The 21,626-nt window shown below is 39.3% G+C and overlaps 1 protein-coding gene across 2 annotated transcripts in view; it reads right to left on the bottom strand.

Annotated features, from left to right (window-relative positions):
- Positions 1–21,626, bottom strand: part of LIN28B (lin-28 RNA binding posttranscriptional regulator B) — an 86,236-nt gene that overhangs the window by 27,910 nt on the left and 36,700 nt on the right. For both annotated transcript variants that reach the window (XM_075497324.1, XM_075497325.1), the window contains exon 3: positions 14,386–14,570. In XM_075497324.1, the coding sequence (XP_075353439.1) occupies positions 14,386–14,570 (185 nt within the window). The remainder of the gene's footprint in view (positions 1–14,385; positions 14,571–21,626) is intronic.

The following is a 21,626-nucleotide window of genomic DNA, read 5'->3' as shown; positions in this document are numbered from 1 at the left end:
ACAATAGTTAAGGGACGAAAAACCTCCGGCACCCTAGAGCAGTTTGTGATCTGTAGATCTCACGTATCTATAGACCACTTCTAAAGGGTGGGCAAAAGACAGTTAAGAAAAACAGGCTTGTTTGACAGGACAGGATGTTTGAATCCTCAAACATCATGAAACAAGAAGATACACACATCCAACAAAAATCCCGGGGAGCAGGTCTTCCAGATTAAAAAATGTGTGCATATATCATTGCTCTCTAATAATTCAAATAGCCAAGAATCACAATTACTATTGTAATTAAAAACAGTGGTGATTTTAAGTATTATATGGACTAAGAAGGCAACCAATTCTGCTTTGAAGAGTTTACTATCTAAACACACAGAACAGAGTGAAGGTATAGAAAGGGTGTAGGCAGCAAGAAAGTTATCTTAAGTCATGTCAGGCACACTAACTTTGTAGTTGCTTAACTTTTTTCCTTTACTAATTAAGAAGTCCTCTGTTCCTTCACAATGATTCACGTGTTCTCACAAGTGGGTAAGCAAAGCCATTCTGTAAAACACAATTAGCTCTCCATCATCGATCCGATTTATTCAACCACAGAGAGCGCTGACAAGCAAGAATCACAAAATGGCTGATCAGAAGCTACCCCATTTTATCCCAAAAATCCAAATGGGGAACAGATCTCCAAGATAAAACAGCCTTCAGGGTTGGTCCTGCCCCTTCAAATGCTCCCCGTTTCCCCTACACCTGTGGTACTCCTGGGGACGTGGGGCACAGCTGGTTCTGGCAGTACCACCAGGGATGCAGGGCACACTCGGTCAATGGCGGTACCGCTGGGGCTGCGGGGCACACCTGGCCACGGCAGCTCTTGCAGCTGGTAGAGCTTCTCCAACCACCCCAGTGAAATCGCAGGAAGGAAATAAAGAGGTGGCTGCGTCTGTGGGAATGGTCCACGGGCTGCTGCAGTCCACAACAGCTCCTCCTGCTTTCCCTTCTTTTCCATGAAGGAGGAAGAAATGATGGTGACCATTTTGCTCAATTTCCCCTCAGGTGCAAGTCAGGGCTACAACCTGCAAAAGGAAGGTTTTAGCCTTTAGAGGAAAAGTTTGGAAAGTTATAAGCTTGCAAAGAGGTTTAAATCTCATATCCTTCACTATCAAAGGAACAATAATAATGTGTGAAGGTTAGACTCAGGCTTACAGATGGCTGTCCACTTGAGTTTAGCTGTATTTTATAGTACTTTAATTTAATTAGTAGTCATACCTATAGGAGAAGTACCATAATCCATGCACTGTTAGTCAGAGCCTGAGCTGTGAGATATCTGTAACTTTTTGTTTTCCTTCCTGCTAGGTGGGTTTACGTGCTGAAACACTGGTCTGGCTTTTGCATGTGATACTGAAACCACTTTTATGTGCACTTTAAACAAGCAAGACAAAAATGTGATTGCTTACACAAATCCTTGAACTTGCATAATTTTCAGATGTGGAAAGGTGTCTTTTTCTAGATAAGAACATCTTTGAAATCGATTGTACAGATGAAAGATGAAGTCCTCATTCTTCTAAAAACACATACTAATGAATTTCAAACTATGACAGACAAGAACAAACAGACAGTGCTGTTTTCTTTTAAATCAATTCATAATCTATGAAAGAACATTCCTTGGTGACAAGTTTGCATTGGAAAGGAATTCACATTTGAAAAGCTGTAACAAAAAGAGATGCTTACAAATGTTTTTAAGCATCACAGTCACGATTTTAATATGGGAATAATTTTTCCCATGTACTGAGAGCACTCGTATGCTCCAGTGAAAGCAAGGGGTCTTCAGCAGACCACAAGCAAGATTCAGGTTTCATAACACTTATTATTGCTGTTTGTAAGAAATAGAGCTAGTTAAGTGCATACAGACTGTATGATCAGATCCTGAATTATTATCCTAAAAAATGTTGCACAAAAGCATTGAGTATACAAAATACATAGTGTGTTTATACTGAACAGGCATTATGTTTCTCCAATAAAAAAAAAATTTCCGTGTTAATGTCCTCGAATAATATAAATTGCTTGCGTCAACAAACACAGTACAATTAGCTTGTTACCCTTAAACTGAGTTTAAAATAAGCAAATTGTTTGATGACTTTGATGTTTTCCACCCAAAATGTGCTGGCTAATTTTTCCATTCCAGTTCCCATTCCAATCTTTTAACTGCCTTAATCTCCTGCCCTCAGATGTTGACCTCCTAAGAACAGAGGTCATAGGTTAGCACAGACAGACCTCAAAAGATCTGGACTATCAATTCATGCCTGAAAGATTTCTCTTCCACAAAAGAACCACTAAAAAAGCAAATTCCAAAATCCGCTCCACAGGCTGCATAAAATATAAACTTGTTGATATGTTGCATTCATAAATATTCTAAAAAGACTGGATCTAAACAGTATTAATTAATTTCTGTAGGATATAAAAATAAATAAAACCAATGGCATCGACATGGAATAATGACTGAACTTCAAAGATAAGAAAGGAAAGCTCTAGACAGGAGAGAATTAAGAGTCAGCATCTTTAACCACAAAGACTTATGTTTTAAATGTTTCTAATCTCTACATTTGAAAGTAGCATTTTTCCACACCAGGCATTTTTAAACACGATTTGTTTTCTTGTAAGGGTGAGAGTATGAGATTAGCTAACTCAGAAAATGAGACAGCACCAGTTTATACAAATTTTACTGACTATTAGTGAGACTATTACCTCATTTTCTTGCCATAATCAGCCATACAACAGATTCCTTGCTGCTTGTTTGGTCAATGAGCGTACAGCTCTCATTAAAAAAATGCCAGATGTTTCTTTTCTATGCATAAATGAAATGTATAGATTGTAAAGGAGAATGATAACTTCATGAGGCTCCAGTGAGTTAGAAATACAGGGATAACAAGAACAAACCATTTGATAAAATCATTTCTGAGCTCCAAGTAAAATTTGTACATTACACAATGTACATAATGACAAAAATTCTAAAAGTGAAGTGATTAATGATACTCCCACATTTAATAACATAAAATCCCACTGAACTATTTAACAAAAAGTAAATTAAAACGCTCTGTGGATTCTTTTTTGACGTAGAAAACTAAAGTGCTTAGCACATTTTAAGTAATTATTAAAAGGAGACGTAGGCACATATTCCTAGCAATTATTATGTGTGCAGCTAACCATGATTCTCCAAAAATATATCAAAGCACAAAAACATGGAAAATGAGCCTGATCCACAGGAAATTACAGATTTTGTCATATACTTACTAGAAAGAAGTGATTTACAACAACTAAGGAAAAAGAATGTAAATAAAATTAAACCTTTAAAAAGGTAAATAAATAGGCTTGCATCTGAGCTATATAAAATTTGTAATCTTATTGCCAACTACTGATGATTCCCTCCCATTGACGGAAGAAGTAACACTGCATAATTTTATAGCAACTCGTCTCATTATGCAGACACAGACTGACACATACACACTCTATTGTTTTGTTTTACATTATTAGTTTAGCACAATGAAAAGGCAGAGGTACCAATTTTAAACACTAGCAAATCTGAAGCTGAATTTGAAACATTGAACTATTTCAGCTTTTTATATTGGTCAAAAGATACCCATTTATCATTGAGGAAATCAAAGCATTCTGGTTAAACTTTGATGCAAAGGCTGTTGCAACATTAATTGCAGACAATGAAATAAGAGCAGTCTGTGGTTTGCTATTGTTTTCAGAGCTGTCTGAAGTAAATTAAATGCATAGCATTTAAACTGTCCAACAGCTAAAAGAGTAAAACTCCAACTTACTTCTAGGCTAAAGAAAGCCATTCAGCATAAGACCAGCACAATTTAAATCAATTTTTGTACTTTCAACTATTCATTGTAAAAGCTCTAGTGCCAGGAGACTCAACACCAATAAGATTATAAATGAATGGGAGATCAAAGAAAAGAAATTGTTTAGCTCACTCCCATATTTCATAGTGACCCTGCACAACTCTTTCCTCCTTAACCATTCCACAGGTCTGTTACTGAGCAAACCCAGCTCCCTCTACTCCATCAATAATGCCAGCCTCGGCTCGCTATTCCTCCGGCTTGGCCACGGCCACCTTTGTTCTCTTTTGCACATGTATGTGCAATTTCTTCTGCAAAACCAGTCCCTTCATACTCATCCTACAGTGTCACAGTACGGTTTCAAAGACAAACCAGTCCAAACCCCTAAGCCTAGCTGCTAGTCAGGAGCGTTCAGGCTAATTTCTACCCATTACCTACAAATTTGGCATTTAAAAAAGAAGGAAACACTTTACACTGTAGTAACAGCCTGTGAACCATATGATGACATACATGTGAGTTCTCCTACATCACCTTTTCTCATTTGCTGCACGAAATATAAGATAGTTATTGTATACTTCTTTAGCCTATTCAATTCAGTGCCTAGACTCACCACTAAATCCAGCTAAATCTTGAACACAATACAGAAGTACTGACTTTGGGGCTTTCACTAAGATATTTTCATGCATTACAAATATTAATTACTTTGCAATGGCTAAAGGAAATTGTGTGGTTTAATTGGTCCCAAGGAAACACACAGGATTCTGGAGCACAAGAAAAAAGCCAAAGTTGTTTTCCAGAGGAGCCTTATTCTAGGTGCCCAATTTGAAATATCAGAGCCCACAGAACACTCACTATTTTATAGCACCCAATACATTTAGGACAAAGCTCAAACTGAGCAACTGTTACAGCTAGGAGCCTTTGGTGGTTCCGCAAAACAAACTCCAGATGTGTCACATTTGTCACCTGGTAAACGAGGAACACACAATAAGCAGACTACGGCAAAAAGTCCCATTTCAGATCAACCCTCCCAGATCCGCTGGAATCACTTCAGTCTTTGCAGGGCTGCAAAGCAGGAGCTTAGCTCCCACTTACACTTCAGCTCCTTGTACATTAGATCTTGACTTGCAGCAATCTTTCAAAATGGAGGTAATTTTGACTCAATCCCTGTTTGTGCCTGAGGGGATTCAGGATTCTCTGCACTCTCTGAAGAGTGCCCAAACTACCAGCTTTGAGGTGATCATTTGGAGACTGGGAAAACTCTGTGCTTCTCATATTGACACCATTTTCAATGGTCTGTCCTCCCCTTCCCAAGCCCTTCTCCTTCCTGATCTCCCCCATGTCTGTGTTTTCATATTCCTGCTCCTTCCTTATCTTCTCCCTATCCTCGCAATATCTTCCTGTCACCCTGCCTGAGGGAATCACGGACATCACAGGAGCCTTTCTATTTGAGCTCCACTGTCTCATCTCTGAACAGCTTCCCATAACCAGAAGAAGCAACTACAAAGTCCCACTCAGTCCTGCTACTTCTGGATGGAAGATGCCACATTGCTGTGCAGGGGTGGCTTAAACCGGTACTTTTTTTCCCCAAATAAACCTACCTTTTCTGGCGTAAATATGCCCTTAAACCCATGATTTCTTTCAATACATAGCCTATGTCTTATTACCTGCTTGAGAAGTGCTCTAGCACACTGTAGGTGCACTTGGGGGTGTGTGCACAGTGGGAATAGCAGCAGCGTGCCTGCACTGCCACTACAGAGATGACTACCTCTGTGACACATTCCTCTTATATAATGAGCTGCTGAGCTTCTTGACAAAATAAGATATTGAAGTAAATTCACATTTTTAAATGATTCATATTTAAGTAGGTTTGATCTTTAAGTGTCAAGGACAGAAACATGAAGCCACAGCTAATAAAAGAAACAGCTGTAGCGATTTGGAATTATATTACCGCACAGACTTTATTAATTTGAAGTTAAAGGGCTCCAGAACTTTTATTCCTTCTGAAGAGCTTCAGATTCATCAACAGCAGTAAATCAAAGGCAACGTTTTGGGAATATCTGATTTAGCAGCTATGCTATAACTCAGTTTTCTCCAACTTTCAAGTTCTTGCTATCTTTTTCAACAGGCCAAGATATATGGCCGATTTTTCCATCATCTGGAATCACCATTATAATCTTTCCTTAGTGTTATATATTTATTACATACTTTGGGTACGTTTGCTAGGTGATGCTGGAGTGCAACACATCAAGAAAAGCAAGGACATGCAACTGTTTTCCTAAAATAAAAGGGATTTGGGGTTTAAGTATTTACACTGAACATTTCTGTAGTAAAATATAGCACAGATTGTGTGCATCTTTTTAAAAGACAACTCGTCCTGCGAGCAGTTCTGTTCCCAGTTCATTCATAGCTATATCATGTCACATGAGCAAAAAATCAGCACAGTCTATAGTCACGGTCAACATCAGCTTAAAAAGAAATTTCCATGATCAGGGAAGTCTTTTCAAGTAATGCCCTCTTTCCTACTACTTTCAAAGCACAGGCTTAAGTATTTACTGAGTTGGGCCTTGAAAATGTATGCACTTTTTTCTTTGTTCTTGTCTACCTGAAAGTTGTATATTCATATAGTAGTAAGAAATTAAACAGTGAGAGAGAAATTTGAATTAAGGAAGATGCCAGTTATATTAGGAAGATTTTTAGAAACAAAAAACATGTTTCGTAAATTATTTACTGAAATACTTTTAACATACACTGTACTGAAGTTATGCATACTCTCTGTTAAATTGTGCAAAGTTCTCAATTCTTTCTTGCTTCTAAATTCCTTCAGGTATGGGGAATCATTAGTACCGGTAAGACTCCAGTGTGATCGTTAGGCATATCCGTATGCCATAACAAAGGCCTGAATATATGTTGGTACTTTACTGCAAATGAGAGAGAGCTCATCCCTTGATGAACGGGGGTGAAATACTCAGAAAACACAAGGCCTGAGAAGACATCCAAATTCAGAAAACTATTCTGCATTCCAGAAACAGTGTATGTACTTAAGAAACCCATCTGCTGTGCAGGGACAGCTTTACTCTACATGAGGCTGCATAAAAACGACACCTTCCTACTCACTTCATCTGTTCCTTGTACATTTTCAGAATCGTATCTACTTACTTTAGCACAAAATTTGGATTTCTTATTATAAACACTGTGAAAAATTTGGGGCCTATCCCTTCTTACCTGTGTACTCATACAAACAGATACCAAAGACAACTTTATTCAGACTTTACTCTGTTCTTAATATAAGCTTGCAAAGAAGAAAATTAGGCTTAGATATCACTGCCACCAGGTTCCCAGCTCCTGCTTCAGTGCAGAAATTTGCATTCACTTGAAGTATGTGAATAGCCCTATCGGAACGCACATCTGATGGGAAGGAAGCACATATTTTCATGTGTTTTGTTGATTTCTGCACCTAACTGCAAAGCCCAATTCCCACCTGCACCCGAGCAAGAAAGCTGAAACACTACATGGTCATGCAGGTTCACCAGCATGTGGTATCTGAAATGAGCCCTTACTTTCAAGTTGCCTCGTGGTGAATTTGGTAGTTAAAAGCATGTGAAACAGGCGAACAGCCCTTCAAGTGAACGAGGAAATGCCTGTACCACCACCCAGCATACTACAGTGTGCCCGGGTACCCCAAAATAACTGTAACTGATCTTGGTCTCAGAAGCAGCGCAGCTGGTAAGAGACCAAATTAAGCTTTGTAGCCTGCATCTAACTATGGGCACTTGGCTTTGAAAATTAAACAACGGGTTCTCTACATTTGAAATTTGGAATGGGATTTCCTATGTGTCTTCTGAAAGACAAAACCTTTTATTCTAATATTACACATAATGTTATGCACAACTGTAACCATTCCTACACCTGGCTCCAACATCTGTGTACTGATCTTTTGGCTCTGCATCCTGGCTCCTGACTGTTTGAGCTATGGAAGTAGGCAGGAAGGGAAAGCCATTATCTTTTGAGGAAGGCAACTCCCAATGTTGTGTGCTGGATCTGGGGGTCAAAGCTAGGCTAGCCATAGCTTGCTGTCTTCTGAGAGGCAAGGCTTTCCTGCTTGTGCCCTCGCTCCGGGGCATTTATTCTACCATAGCTCTACACTTGGCACTTCCAGAAGACTGAAGTTTAGCTACACTCTAGGCTAGAGATGAAATCATGCCAAATAATGTATGGTCTATAGATATTGGGCGCTATACACAACAGTCAGTGGCAGTTGTTTTGTCTTTCCTTCCTTAAGCCACCTTCCTTTTGTCTTTTGGTGAAGAAAATACCCAGTCTTGGAGATCTGATTCTGTTCTCATCAGGCTGGACGGAGCCAGTCCTGGAAGCATGCCGTGTGTTTGGTATGCAGGAAGGCTGTGGCTGCTGAGCTCCCTTAAACAGAGATGATGATGTAGAGATTTTAACAAGGGCTGTCTAATGAATATATGTAGTAACGCTTTTCAGAGGCTTCTAACTTAGACTTGGATGGCTCTGCACAAAGACAAGGAAAGATTAACTCCCTGCCCTAGAGATCCATCTCCAAGCCAGCTTTCAAGCCTCCAATCCACAGCACCAAGTGGCAGCTATTTTTAAAATTTACCTCTTTTTTAACCCTATTAATAAAGCCCTCTGGTTTTATCCCACTCTTGGAAAAACCTGAACTGTTGCTAAACCTTCCAAAAAGTTGTCAGCCTGAAAAACAGAGCAAGAACAGAAAACTTTGTCCCTAATGAATGCAGTCCAGCAAAGATATAACCTTCTTAAAGTACTGGAGTAGTGCAAAGCTCTCAGGCTTTTTGGTTTTTGCCTTTTTTTTTTTAATCTAGCAGTGTTCTGCTACTCCTGTTACAAGCAGTTCACACTAGTTTAGTGGCTTATCATGGCACAGTCAGCAAATAATAAGATCATGTAAGAAACCAGATCTCAGACTGGTGTTTATCCCCTTTTCTATATAAAACTGCGCACAAATAATCTCAAATTTTGCTTGAGGATCCAAGAGGAAGTTGCATCCAGCAACTCAGGTACTTAACACATCATCTAATTGTCTTTTGCAGATTAGGTGTTGATACTGAAGAAATGCCTAAACTACTAATTGCCAGAGATGGAAAAGTGGAAAGAAAGGAATTCTTACCATCTAAAACCAGGTGAAAGAGTTGGGGAGGAGGAGGAGGAGGTGTTCACATTTTAATTTCTGAAACACCCCCCTCAAGTAAGGTCCTTTTGCAAGGCTGTATTTTTAAGAAATCTGTGTAAAAGCCATGCAACTTCTGCATTACTTCTTTGCCAGCTTCCTCTTTAGAAAATGGCAGAACTGTGAACACGATCTACCTTGGAGAGGAGCAGGAAAATTCAACCCTTTGACAGCGACATGCTGAAACCATTTTGTGCCAAAGGCTACAACTCCCTTAAGTTTTCATCCGTTTCTCTGGATGGCTGGGCGCTCTCACTTCGCCTGCCCCCCATTTCGCACCAGTGCTGTTCAAGACCTGCCCAGAGCGGGTCCCTGGGGCTGGCTGAGGGCAGAAGCAGACATGCCCCCAGCGTTGCAGCTGTGTGTGGTGACCACCAGCGTGGCCTTGCCTCCCAGCTCTCGGGTGAGGGGACTCTGACAGGCTTTCCCCATCCACCTCGGCCCCATCTGTCTGTTAAGCACAGTTTTTATGAGCTTCTCCCATTTCGGTACTAGTTCAGGACTCTCCTTCCCAGCCCATACCACTCCCATTATTCAGGTCTCCTTCACAAAAATCTGCTCGGCTCGAGCCATAGGAGACTTTTCTATGAAAATTAAATTATACACTTCAGTGTGATTCAGTCAGTAGAGATGGAATTGATATAATCTCAAGTTTGAAGTGACTTTGTATCATGTAACTTTGCTGTCCTAAACTAGTCCTAGGACTCCTAGTCCTGTTAACTTCACTCCAAATGTCCTCCACAGCACTCCACCATGACGTCATCTCTGCCTGCATCACACTGGTTTAGCGGCTGTTTGTGCAGATCACGAGCTTTTAAAGAAGACTTTTAAGATTTTCTTAGTATAGTCTGACTTCAGATCATCTACAGAATGTCTTCAGATATCAAATGCATTTTCTGCCTGACTCAGACACAAACTAATTTTAAGAGACAGTTCATCAGGGAAGTATTATATTATTTAATTACAGCCCCCCCCTTCCCTAAGTGGCTGTATTTCCACCTAATCAGTAGTTTACAAATATGTTTTTCTTCATTTGAAAATTATGCTTTTGGTCATATCCAAGAGTTACTGGCAAACACCATTTATTACACCTTAACACAAAACTGTTTCTTTTCTAGTTGTCTCTCCTTCGTAGATGCCTATGTTGGAAAAAGGTTTTTGAAGTGCTACAGTGATGCTGCAGTGCTCATTACTATTTAGCCAACTGAGCTAAAAATACACAGCTGTTTCACTAGCCATATTCCCGGAACATAATCCAGCATCACTGTTTATCCAGTGGCAATGCTTCGTTAAGCTCCCTCATTTCCAGCAGTTCCCAACTCCCTCCCTCACAGCTTACTTGCAGGGCTGCGATATAAGCCTAGTCAGTGATATGTTTCATGTCAAACCCAAAATCTCACAACATACTGCTTACTTATTACATGTTTAAATCCAAACCACTTACTGATACAGGTCACCTGTGCTAGAAAGCTTCCCTGTCACAAGTGTGATGTTAGCAGAGGGTAGCATAGGACTGAAATGTCATAAATAAGAACTGGGAGATGGAGCTATACCCTTAATTATTTCTTCCTTGTCCCTTCCTTCTTGCTTTATTTTATTGCTTCCATTTTGGTGTAAATACTTCAAAACCAAAAAAGAAAAAAAAAGTTGTCATCCTCCCCATCTCCCCGAAACGTTCCACTTGAAGCAAGTGCCAAGCCGAGCAGATACAGCACTACAGATGCTCTGCTGAAAAAGTATCCAACTTTGAGCTCCTACTAGGAATATTTACAGATACTGGATAATACCTCTAGGTCCCAAAGACAACTCCAGCTTCTAGTCCTGTGAGCTTCATGCATCTTCTTCGTTAATATGGTGCCAAAGGTCTGTGGGTCAAATTTATTTAAAAATACACTGCACTAAAGAATATTTTCCCAGCTATTTAAATTTATAAAAATAATCTTGAATAAAAAATTACAACTGATAAAATGGTCCTTTACGCGGTTTCATTTTAGGTCACATACAAACACTGGGAGTGTTTATTTAACAACAACAACAAAAAAAGCATAATTTTTTTTCCTTCCTCCCTTTTCCCTCCTCGAAACCTTATTCTGAGATAGTGGGCTAGGTTCTGATTTCATTTATTCTACTCTAAATCAAGATTTCATAGACTTGTCTACAAGTTCTTGAGCAGGTAATTAAGGTGTGAATTCAGAGTACTTTATCTTTTCTGCATCAGCTCCCCACGGTCATTCCTAGAGAGCAGCACAGCATGCTTTTTTGTCAGCTCACTGTCAAAGTTGAGCAAAACACACTGTGTTAGGCATGTGCTAAGAGCTCCTATGAAGGGAGCTGCAACCTGCCGCAGTGTAATGCCTTGCAAATTCACCCCCTGGCTTACTTAGGTAGACACCAGCCCCAAGAGCTGCCGCTGTGCATCTCTGCCATAATACACCACTTCTGAACCCAGCACTTGTCAGATGCAAATTTAGGTCTCGTTTAGAAACCTCCCCTCTAGCCCAGATCACTCTAGACACTGTGAAAAAATATATATGTAAGACACATGGATATTAGAATAGCTTAAAGTTAAGGTCTGGGAACTTAAAGCCTGCAGGCTGCTTATAGCCACAGCTTCATTTCACATGGAACACAAAAGACTTTCCCTTCCTCTTACTGGCATGTGCTAGCACGCTGGCTGGGAAAGATGCCGAAGTGGCCAATATCACCGACAGCAATTACAAAGCCTTCCCACCCAAGTTACAAAATTAATGCAGCCCACAGTAATGCTGAAGGGGAAATATTATCACAGCAAGGTCCCCACAGCAACAACAGTCTGCAAATTAGAGACTCCGAGTCTACTGTGGAAGCACCACAAAATCTAGCAAAAGCACCAATATTTTGTAACCTCAGTGTCATGACTTTCCCCCCTGCACATGTTGCTGCTTTTCCCTTCCTTTATTCCACCTTTGCTATCTCTAACTCCTTCTGTCAGTCTTCTCTTCTGCCTTAAATCCTGCCTACACCATTAATAGAATCATGGGATCCATTCAAATAGCATCCATTTAAAAAGATGCAGTGAGGCTGGGCCCTCACACTGTTACACTGATCATGTAGAAAAGAGATAGACACAGGAACATGGAACTAGCTTTCATAAATGGAGGCAGTTCTCACAGTACAACAGCAATCTTCAAGAAATTTTCCACTACACATGTTGGAAATGCACTTTTTTAATTGGCTAGGCATTCAATCAAAACTAATTTTCCTTCAAGCAAAGACACTGCACCTCACTGAGTGATAATGTCAATGCTACTTCAGACACTTCCAAGTTTCAGACTTTTTTGGTGTCTTATGACTTAAAGCATAAGAATTTTGAGACAGAAGTGGGTAGAAGTTTTTTCCCCACATTTTCATATTCAAATTAATTGAATTTAATTTTGAGTTTTTCCTTCTTTAAAGGCAAGTGAACATGAAAGAGTACGTTGTCTCATGGATCACCCCTCTGCACTGTTTTTTAGGGTGTATCTGTTCAATTTTTTCTATGCTTTAGCTATGAAAAAACATTACTGAAAGTAAGATTCAGCTCACTTAACTTTAGACTTGTAAGGGAAGTACCTACAACATTGGAGCTAGGCTGCCTTTGTAGTCCCTGAAGAGAAACAGCCACAGGGCAAGATTCATCCCCAATATTTTAGATGCTTCCCTAGGATGAGATGAATTGCACTCTGAAAGCACTGCTTCCTCTGCATTGACTATACTGTGCACTATAGATATCTGCATTTGTTCAAATCCCTGTCTCCTTCAATATGTAGTTTTTCCTGGTCTACTTACAACCTGTCCATTTAAATTTCAAGGTTTTTGAAGAAAGGACTGTCTTCCTTCATACACATGTGCAACAAACAGGACAACAGTATCATGACTGCATGACTGTGGCCTTTATTTGCTGCCATAGTATGAAACATCAGTAACAATGGTAATGCTAATACCCTAAATAGATTAGTAATTACAGTCCACAGAAAACCAATGGTTTAAATAAGAACTATACTGGAAGCCAAGCTCAAAAAAAAAAAAAAAAAGAAAAAAAAAAAGAAAGATTTTTCACAGCCATTGCATGCAACACAACTCTGAAAGGCCAGATATGGTGAGCAATCAAAAAGAAAGCTTTGTCCGCCTTACAAAGTCTCTCCTTGTTGTGGTTATGGACTCTGATCTGTTACAGCAGCAATAAATTTTGTTCATGGCCTTTAGCTTTTACAAAGAAGGTGAAAGAGGGACAACTATCATGTTGTCTCCAGTTTTTAATTTAAAAAAAAGAAAAGGGGGGGGAGGGGGAGAGAAGCCTTTTAACAGAGGTGGGGACAAGTGGAGTTCATCTGTAGCCAGCAAAGGCTTCTGATCCCCCGTTTCTTGAGGCTACGCTCCACTGCCTTTCCAGGTGATTCCCTCTTTCCCAAGCTACTCTTTGCTTCACAATTTGCAATGGAAGAGAGCCACCTCTTAGTTATGCCATACATCAAATACTGCAGCCAAAACTTGGCTGTTTGGATGTTCTTACGAGGATCCTTCACAAACTATATATTGTCCTTGATCTCAGTTATTACAGCTACTGGGCTGGGCAATACCATGAGGAAAAAAGGAAAATTCACATAAATACAAGAGCCTTTGGGCAGGAAGGCTGTCCTTGGGGAACTAGGAACAGGTGGCTTCGTAGTAAAGAGGATTACAGAACTTCCTCAAGCCATCAGAGGCAGAAAGTAAAGTAAAACAGTGCAAGTCAGACTGCTGCACTTGTGTATAAAGAAGTGCAGCTCTCGAGACTAACCTGGAATTTGTAAAATATTATTACAACAGTTCTTCAGACCACCAGACATTAAAACTTTTGGAAACACCCGATACTCTGTTCTCTAAGTAAAAACATAATTAATCAAATTATGTATATCTCAACCCCGACTGCACCACCTACACTTTCTTCTGTATAAAACTACTGATGCACAGTTTAAAACCCCACTGCACACAATAGTCTCTTTAGCATGCACAATTCTCACCTAAACATGACGGTATTTCACCTGTATTCAGACTGACCTCTCTTCTCAGTCTAATAGCAGTATTTTCAAAATAATATTACATTCCTTTTGCAGGCTCCCTGTAATTCAATAAAACCTTCTCAAGTAAAACCAATCAAGTGGGTAATTTATGTAGTTGTATAGATAGAGCTTAATCAGTTTAATGAAACTACTAGGCTACATGTAAAAGGCAAATTTACATAGAAGGGTTTCCCTTCACAAATGAATAAATGCTGAAAACATAACTTCAAGAAACACTTGCAAAGAAAAAAAAGGGGGAAAAATAGCAAAGTAAGGTAATTACCTATCTCCCTTTGGTTTTCTTTTTTGTACTGTCTTCCCTTTGGGTCGTCTTTCACTTCCTAAACAGGGGCTCCCACCAGGGCCTGTTACCCGTATCGATTCAAGGCCTTTGGAAGATTTCTTAAAAGTAAATTCCACTGGTTCTCCTTCTTTTAGGCTTCTAAATCCTTCCATGTAAAGCTTGCTCTGTAAATAGGAAAAATACTCTTGGTTACCATTGCCTTAAAAACAGTATTTACATTCATAATCAACAGGACAAATTATTCTATCTACTATCCTAGAATACATACAGGCTGAGCAACAGTTTCCTCTGTGTGAGCTATAGCAGACAATACTACAAATTATAGTCCTGGATACACTGAAAACACTATTCAAGACTAAACAAGTGACAAGAACCTATTTTCAGGATCAACAAAACTGAAATAACATTTTCCTTTTCTGTGATGAATGCCATAGCCGTAAGAAGCAGAGAAAATGCTGTATTCTTAAAACCCCTGTCTAACAGGCATCGGGAACTGAAAAGGCTTTTTTAACAAAACGGAAAGAGAGCAAATGTTCACTTCAGAGCTAATTACTTTATGATCAAAATTATCATAATTCTTATTTCTTGTATCTGGGACATGGCTCTGCTGCTCTGAAAATGAAACAAAGATACCATGAGCACTAGAGGCAGGAGGAAGGCAGCCTGGACAAAGTCCACAGAAATGGGCAATTCAAATATCCCTAGTGAGCTGCTAAATTTCTGTTCACTACCCCAAAAATCTTATCTAGTTAGCATGATTTAGGTATGGATTTGTATTTTTCATTCACAGAAAAGGAAATTAGTATCATCAGCGCAAGTGAAATAAATACTGATAAATCTTTTGATATTGTACTGTAGCAGCAAAATCTTGGACAAGCTGAAGTCTGTCCAAGGAGACTCTCACCATTGATTTTGATACAATGAAAATTTTCATCTCAATTCCTAATAGATTATGTACAATAGTAAGTCTACATCCCACGACAAATCAGATGAATCAAACTCTTAAATAAAATGATCATCAAGTTACATGAGACCTTTTTTTTGGGGGGGGGGAAGATACAATGATAGACACTGGTTGCACTTAACATTTATTTTAGAAATTACACATTACATGAATGAGATCAGTTAGAATCACAAAGAATATTATAAAATCCGTCAATTTCCAAACACTTGTAGTTTTTGCAGGAGAGTTATGAAACATGTTTTCCTCCTTTGCTCATGAACTCTTCACAGCAAAGAGAAAAATGTATCCTGACTGATTCTTACTCTGTTCTCCAGCATTGACTTGGCCGAACCGTGGAGTCAAGAAGGGAATCTTCACTGCAGGTGCCCTCCCACTCAGTCACATGTCAAAAAGAGCCGAGCGACACTTGACTCTGTAAGTCATATCTACTACCCCACAAATGCAACTAGGGAACGTGTTCAAATCAGATGGCAATCCCTGACACGGGCTCCCTATATTCGTATGATGGGTATGGGAAGTGTGCTGCACCAAGACACTATTTTAGCAGAGCACAAGAACTGACACGTACAGAGCACGTAGTTCATACACAAAGAGGAAGCTGGTCTCTTCACAAGGATGTATGGAGAACAGCACAGGAAGCAACAGGCCCGAGCTGCTTCAGGGGAAACTCCATCCAGACACGAGAAGTTGCTCACTATAAGAATTAAACAGAGAGGCCCAGAGAAGTAGCACAGTTCCCTTTGCTGGAAATAGCTAAGAGTCAGCTTAACAGGGCACTGAATAACCTAATCCAAGGCCCTGCTTTCAGCAAAAGGCTGGACCAGATGATCTCAAGAGGTCCCTTCCAACCTAGACTTTTCTGTGATTTAGGTATCTTAATGTGGAGCTGAATCACACCCAGTGAGACTGGAAAACAGGATTCCAGTGCCTGATTCTGCAGCAGAGTTACCTCGGGGAACCTGTGTCACTTAACTTCTCCCTGTCTTTCTAAAGAGGGACACCACTGCAAAGTCCATTTCCCACAGCACTTATAGACTAAGTTTAAAATTATAAAATAATTGGGAATATTTATTTTAATGAAACCATGTGAAAACACATGCACCTTTGCTTCCAAAAACCCCAAGTACCAGACCAGCTGAGTTCTCAAGAGTCCACCCAGCAGCAACCATTCTTAACACAAGACACTACCAATGCCAGTCTGACAGAGGAACTCAAGTTGCTTAGAATTTTTCCAGCAGCCAAAAGTAAGCAAGAATACAGCTCCACTGGGTAGGATGAAGGCTGTTTTTGCTTATCCAATTGTGCACCTCTAGTACACGTGGCTCTTCCACCAAATGTTGTAACAGTGTGAAGCATGAGACAAATAGCTGACTTTGTAGGTGAGAGGTTGAGCACTACTTAAAAAGGAGGGGACATACATGAAAGAAGAAATATATAATATCTGTTCCCTGAATCATAAGCTTGGCTGTTTTCTGAAATGCAAATATAAGGTACGAAAAAGGAAATATGCAAATTTTCTCACTAATACAACTGGAAGACAGTAATTCTACATAAACCAATGAAACAAAGCACCCAGGAAGGCAATATTGTCAAGCAAGTCCTCCACTTTGAAATGTCTGTATAGCAGTAAGGGGATCTTTGTCACAATGAAGAAACATCCAAGTTCAGAATACGCCCAAATAAGATGCCACCACTCATCAACTGAAACAACAGATTCTGCCTGTGGCGTGAATCCATCCCCAGGTCCACCCACACCTCTTCAGTCTTCAGCAGCCACCAGGGAAAACCTGGTTAAAACAAAAGAACTGAACAACATGTATTTTGTCCCAAACTAAAACATACAGTTAAATGTTCCAAAACTAGACAATCATGACAACACAGATGGGTGCTAATCACAAGGGTAACCTCAAGCTCATAAGCATAAGTCCTTATTTCTCAGTAATACTGAACATGGCATGGATGCTTTTGTCTTTTTGCTTAATTACAACTTCATGAAGATACAGTTAAGTCTCAGCAAGACTTACGTGTTTTTCCTTTCTGAGTTTCACTGTTACAAAACAAATGCCAAAAGGTTGACATTGGATATGCACGTAACATTTATGTCTTCTACTTTACTTCAAAAGAAAGAAGTACTTATTTAAAATGTAACCTAAAACAGGGCATTATTAGTACTCTAAAATGTTTTTATTTTCTCATTTCACTTTTAGCAACAGAACTTTTATTTCCAAACAAAGCACTATATTTACAAGAGGGATTTTTAAATATATTTAAAAGTCCAAGTAATGGAACAATTATGCTTTCATAAATCACATATTATGCAAGTGTACATTTTTTGCATGTTTGTTTTTTCAAGCACTTTCAACAACAGAAAATGTTGAAAAAAACACTCCAAATGACTTGCACAGTACTCTCCTTGAACATACCTCAACAGCTTTTCAATGTTATAGATGGATTTGGTGCCATCTGACTTACTGTGTAAATGTATACTACCATGCTGTCAGCCAGCTGATGGTGAGATCCTCTGAGGGTGCAATAACAATTCAAAGCCATAGTGAAAAAAATGGCATTTGGAAACCAGCAAAACATCTAAAACCTGAACCCCTCTTAACTTGTCTGAAGACTTGGACAAAAAATGTCTGTAAAGTTGGTAATTTAATGTTGAGAGACCTAGCTCAGTATTTTCCTCACATTACTTAAACAAATAAACCCCACACAATTAAAAGCAGCAAGAGTTTCAAGTCAGTGAACCATTTCTAGAGCCGTGAATGGGGTGTATGGGCACACCGCCAATGAACAAAGGGAAAAACTTAAAAGCAACATGCTTTTCCTCCTTTCTCTCTCCTTCAGCTCTCAGAGACTTTGCTGTTATTTTTACCAGCAGTCAATACAGTCATTTCAGACTAGAGCTTTTTTCTTTTTCTTTTTTAACTTGACAGTGCCATTTCTTTTTTTTTTTTAAATAGGTATCCTATTATTCTTGGTATTTTAGCCTATAATGTAAACTCTCACACGCCTCTGTCACAAGTTAACAGCTTGGTCCAAAATGCTGGCAATTTCGTTAAGAGTATTAGCAACAAAGAATAAGAGTGGAAAAATCCATGATCACAAGTTCTTGGAAAGCATTTCCTACTACAAAACAAAAATCAAAACATAACAAATATAAACTGTATTGGCAAGATGGTCCCAAAGAAAAGTACCATTTCCTGGGCAGTGTCAGGGAATGCTTACAACTCCCATCGGGCTCTACAAAAGAAAGGAAGTTCGGAATTAAGGCTCATTACGGGGGCCCGATCGCCTCTGATACATGTGCATTACTTTTGTTAACATGTGGGGAGGAAAGGAAGAACAGGGTCCCAGCAAGCACCTCCTCACAACTTCTTTGCCATTTCTAGTCAGGGCTGTGAACAAATGCTGTCACAGACATTAAATTCTTGGGGTGGGGTGGGGGGGTGGGTGGTGGTGGTGGTGGTGTGTATTTGGTGGCATTTTGCTTAGATCGTCTATTTTCTGTATCTCTCATTTCTGCCCCTTTTTATCTAGTGATTGATTGATTGCTCGGTACAATGACCAGATGCCACCAGTATGCGGGGCTTCCCAAAGTAAGAACATGGTTTTCCCTCCAAAATTATCTACAATTAAATCCAGACATGAAGGAAGGCATATCCTGAAGCCCAACCGCACTGAAGATGGTAAGAAATTCTCTCCAAAACGACATCATACAGTTCCATCAAGAGCTAGCAAACTTTGACTAAAGTGTAAGTACAGAGTAAGAGGACACAGAATTAAAACAATTTACACTGGATCTATACTAGTGCTTTTACCTGCATTAGGACAAAACCAGAATTTAACTGTTGTACACTGCAAATGTTAGGGGAAGCACTGCAAAATACTATCAGTTGCATGATACAAGTCCTGCTGCAAGGACTTTTGCTGTCCCCCAAAAGTTCATTTTAGGATGTTTGCGAAGATCATGTATTTTTGCAGACAGAGTGCTAAAACAAACAAAAAAATCCACTACACTGAACAGCAGCCCTTCCGAGAGCAATGTGCAGCTCTGCTGCACCAACACAGAATTTGAAGGCCAGGTTCCCACAAGACAACTCGCCATTGCTCCCACTGACCTCAAGGGCTTTTTCCTGCTCCTAGAGGCCTACCTTGCACCAAATCTGGCACTTCTCGGTCCTTGCCATAAGCCAATTTAACTCACTGATCTGAGAGGAAACAAACTCGGTTTAAAAAGGAGGGGGATGATAAGAGCAAGAGGAAACAGGGATAGACTTTTTTTTTTTCCAGTGAGCTAAATCTGTTCACAGAAAGGTTCAGTGAGCTCCAGGGCATACACAGTGGAAATGGCAACTTCTGAGATCAGAATGTGTTCCTTAATATTTTATGTAAAAAAGAAAAATCTGTAGTATTACAAATATTTTTTTAAGTTCAACATAATATAAATTAACTTGAAAAATAAAGCTATAATAAAAATAAAGCTATAAAACACTCTATTTCTCAAAGATTTGCACTTCAGCTCTTAGGCAATGAAGAGCCATGTACACTACATGTATATAATGTTTATTAGATAGGGCAAGCTACTGCAAGTAACTTTACAGTAGGGAAAGAACTGGTACGTAGGCAGTTACCACAATGCAGCTGGTACACTGCAATTTCACATCTGTATTTACTTGGAATTTGTTTCTGTCTTGAATTTCCACCTCGACCGTAGTCATGTTCATAACCTTGTTCCCATTCATCATCCTGTCGCTGTCCCCACACTGTTACTGTTCTTACTGAGAAGTGTGCAAAGGTATTTATTTAGCTTTTGAATAAAAGGCTCGGTCTCTCTTAATTCAAAACCACCCTCCCTATACAACAGAAAAAATTCTTCTCAATTTATTTATATGTCTAAAGAAACTTTTACTAACTGCTTTAACTCTTAAGAACTTTAAGTAAATTCTAACTCAGCTTAATACTTTCAGTTCTTGTTCCACCATAACTTCCAAGAAGTGACTTGCTTTTTGATAACCTACTCCTCCTTCCTTTCGCATTACCTTTTCTCTACCAATAGCCCTCCCAGGAGAAGGTTCTCTGCTAGAAGGATTAGGTAATTTCCCACAATTCTTTTCCTTTACTTGGGATTCAAGTTGAAACTTTTCTCCATTTAAGCCTCCAATACTTCAGCTCACCTATGTTCACTAACCAGTTCTCCTAATTTAACAAATGTTTGCCTTAAAAGAATTGTTATTGACTTTTTATCATCCCATTTAACTTAAACCAAATTAACCCAGTTCATGTTTTGTCTCCATTTTTTAAACAATCAGGTTTTCTATAAGGTCAGCAATTCCTTCCAAGTCCAAAATAACACAACTTCTATTCTGAATTACTCTTTTGGTAAGAAAACTACTGAGTGCCATGTACAGACGTATCACATCGTTCTAATATAATTTGTGCTTAAATATAGATCTGGCCTACTACATAGCCTACCTATAATGTTACTATTCCTATTAGTATTCCTCTCTCATAGTATTGTTATTACATTGTCTGCAGATAAATCCTAAGCTTTAGGATTGTAAGACTGTAGAGGTCTACAACAGTTCTTTCATAATTCCTTCCCAAAGTGATTTTGATCAAACAGATTCTACCGTGTCCATGCTACTGTTTGTTTCTTTACATGGTGCCACTTCATTCACGACACCTTACTAATTTTCCGCATAATTTTCAGTATTTGTGTTCAGGCCGTGAATGCTATTTGACCATGTTTCCACTGCCTCTATATCTGGTTACACATTCAGCACCAGCTGTTCTAGTTTTGTATACTAATGAAAAGAGCCTGGATAATAAACATCTCATTTGCTGTTCATCCCTGACCTCACTCTCGTTTCTCGCTATAGTAAGTATATTTTTTTTTTAATGTAGCACCTACACTAGTCTTCTACTACTAGTTTTTGCCCTTCCTTTGCTCCTTTGCATAGGCCATTTGTGTTACTGCACATGCAATTCTCATTTACCCAATTTTCCTTCTTCTGTGCTTTAATACCAGGCGTGAAAATCAAGCCAGCCTTTTCTCCCATTTCTTAGTTTAAGTATTTTCTCATCAGTCATGCTAGGCACAAGAGAGAGTTTTAGGACTCAGTTCAGTCAATTCAAAGGGACAGTTCCTCTTCCCCCACCTCAGTCTCACATTGACTCAGGAAGAAAACCGTTTATCTCTTCTTGGTAATGTCAGGTTTTCTGCTATGTTTCTGCTCCCTGAGTCAGTTCTATT

The sequence above is a fragment of the Mycteria americana genome, chromosome 3 (genome assembly GCF_035582795.1).
Source record: "Mycteria americana isolate JAX WOST 10 ecotype Jacksonville Zoo and Gardens chromosome 3, USCA_MyAme_1.0, whole genome shotgun sequence".
Taxonomy (NCBI): Eukaryota; Metazoa; Chordata; class Aves; order Ciconiiformes; family Ciconiidae; genus Mycteria; species Mycteria americana.
This window is presented reverse-complemented; position numbering and strand designations above follow the sequence as displayed.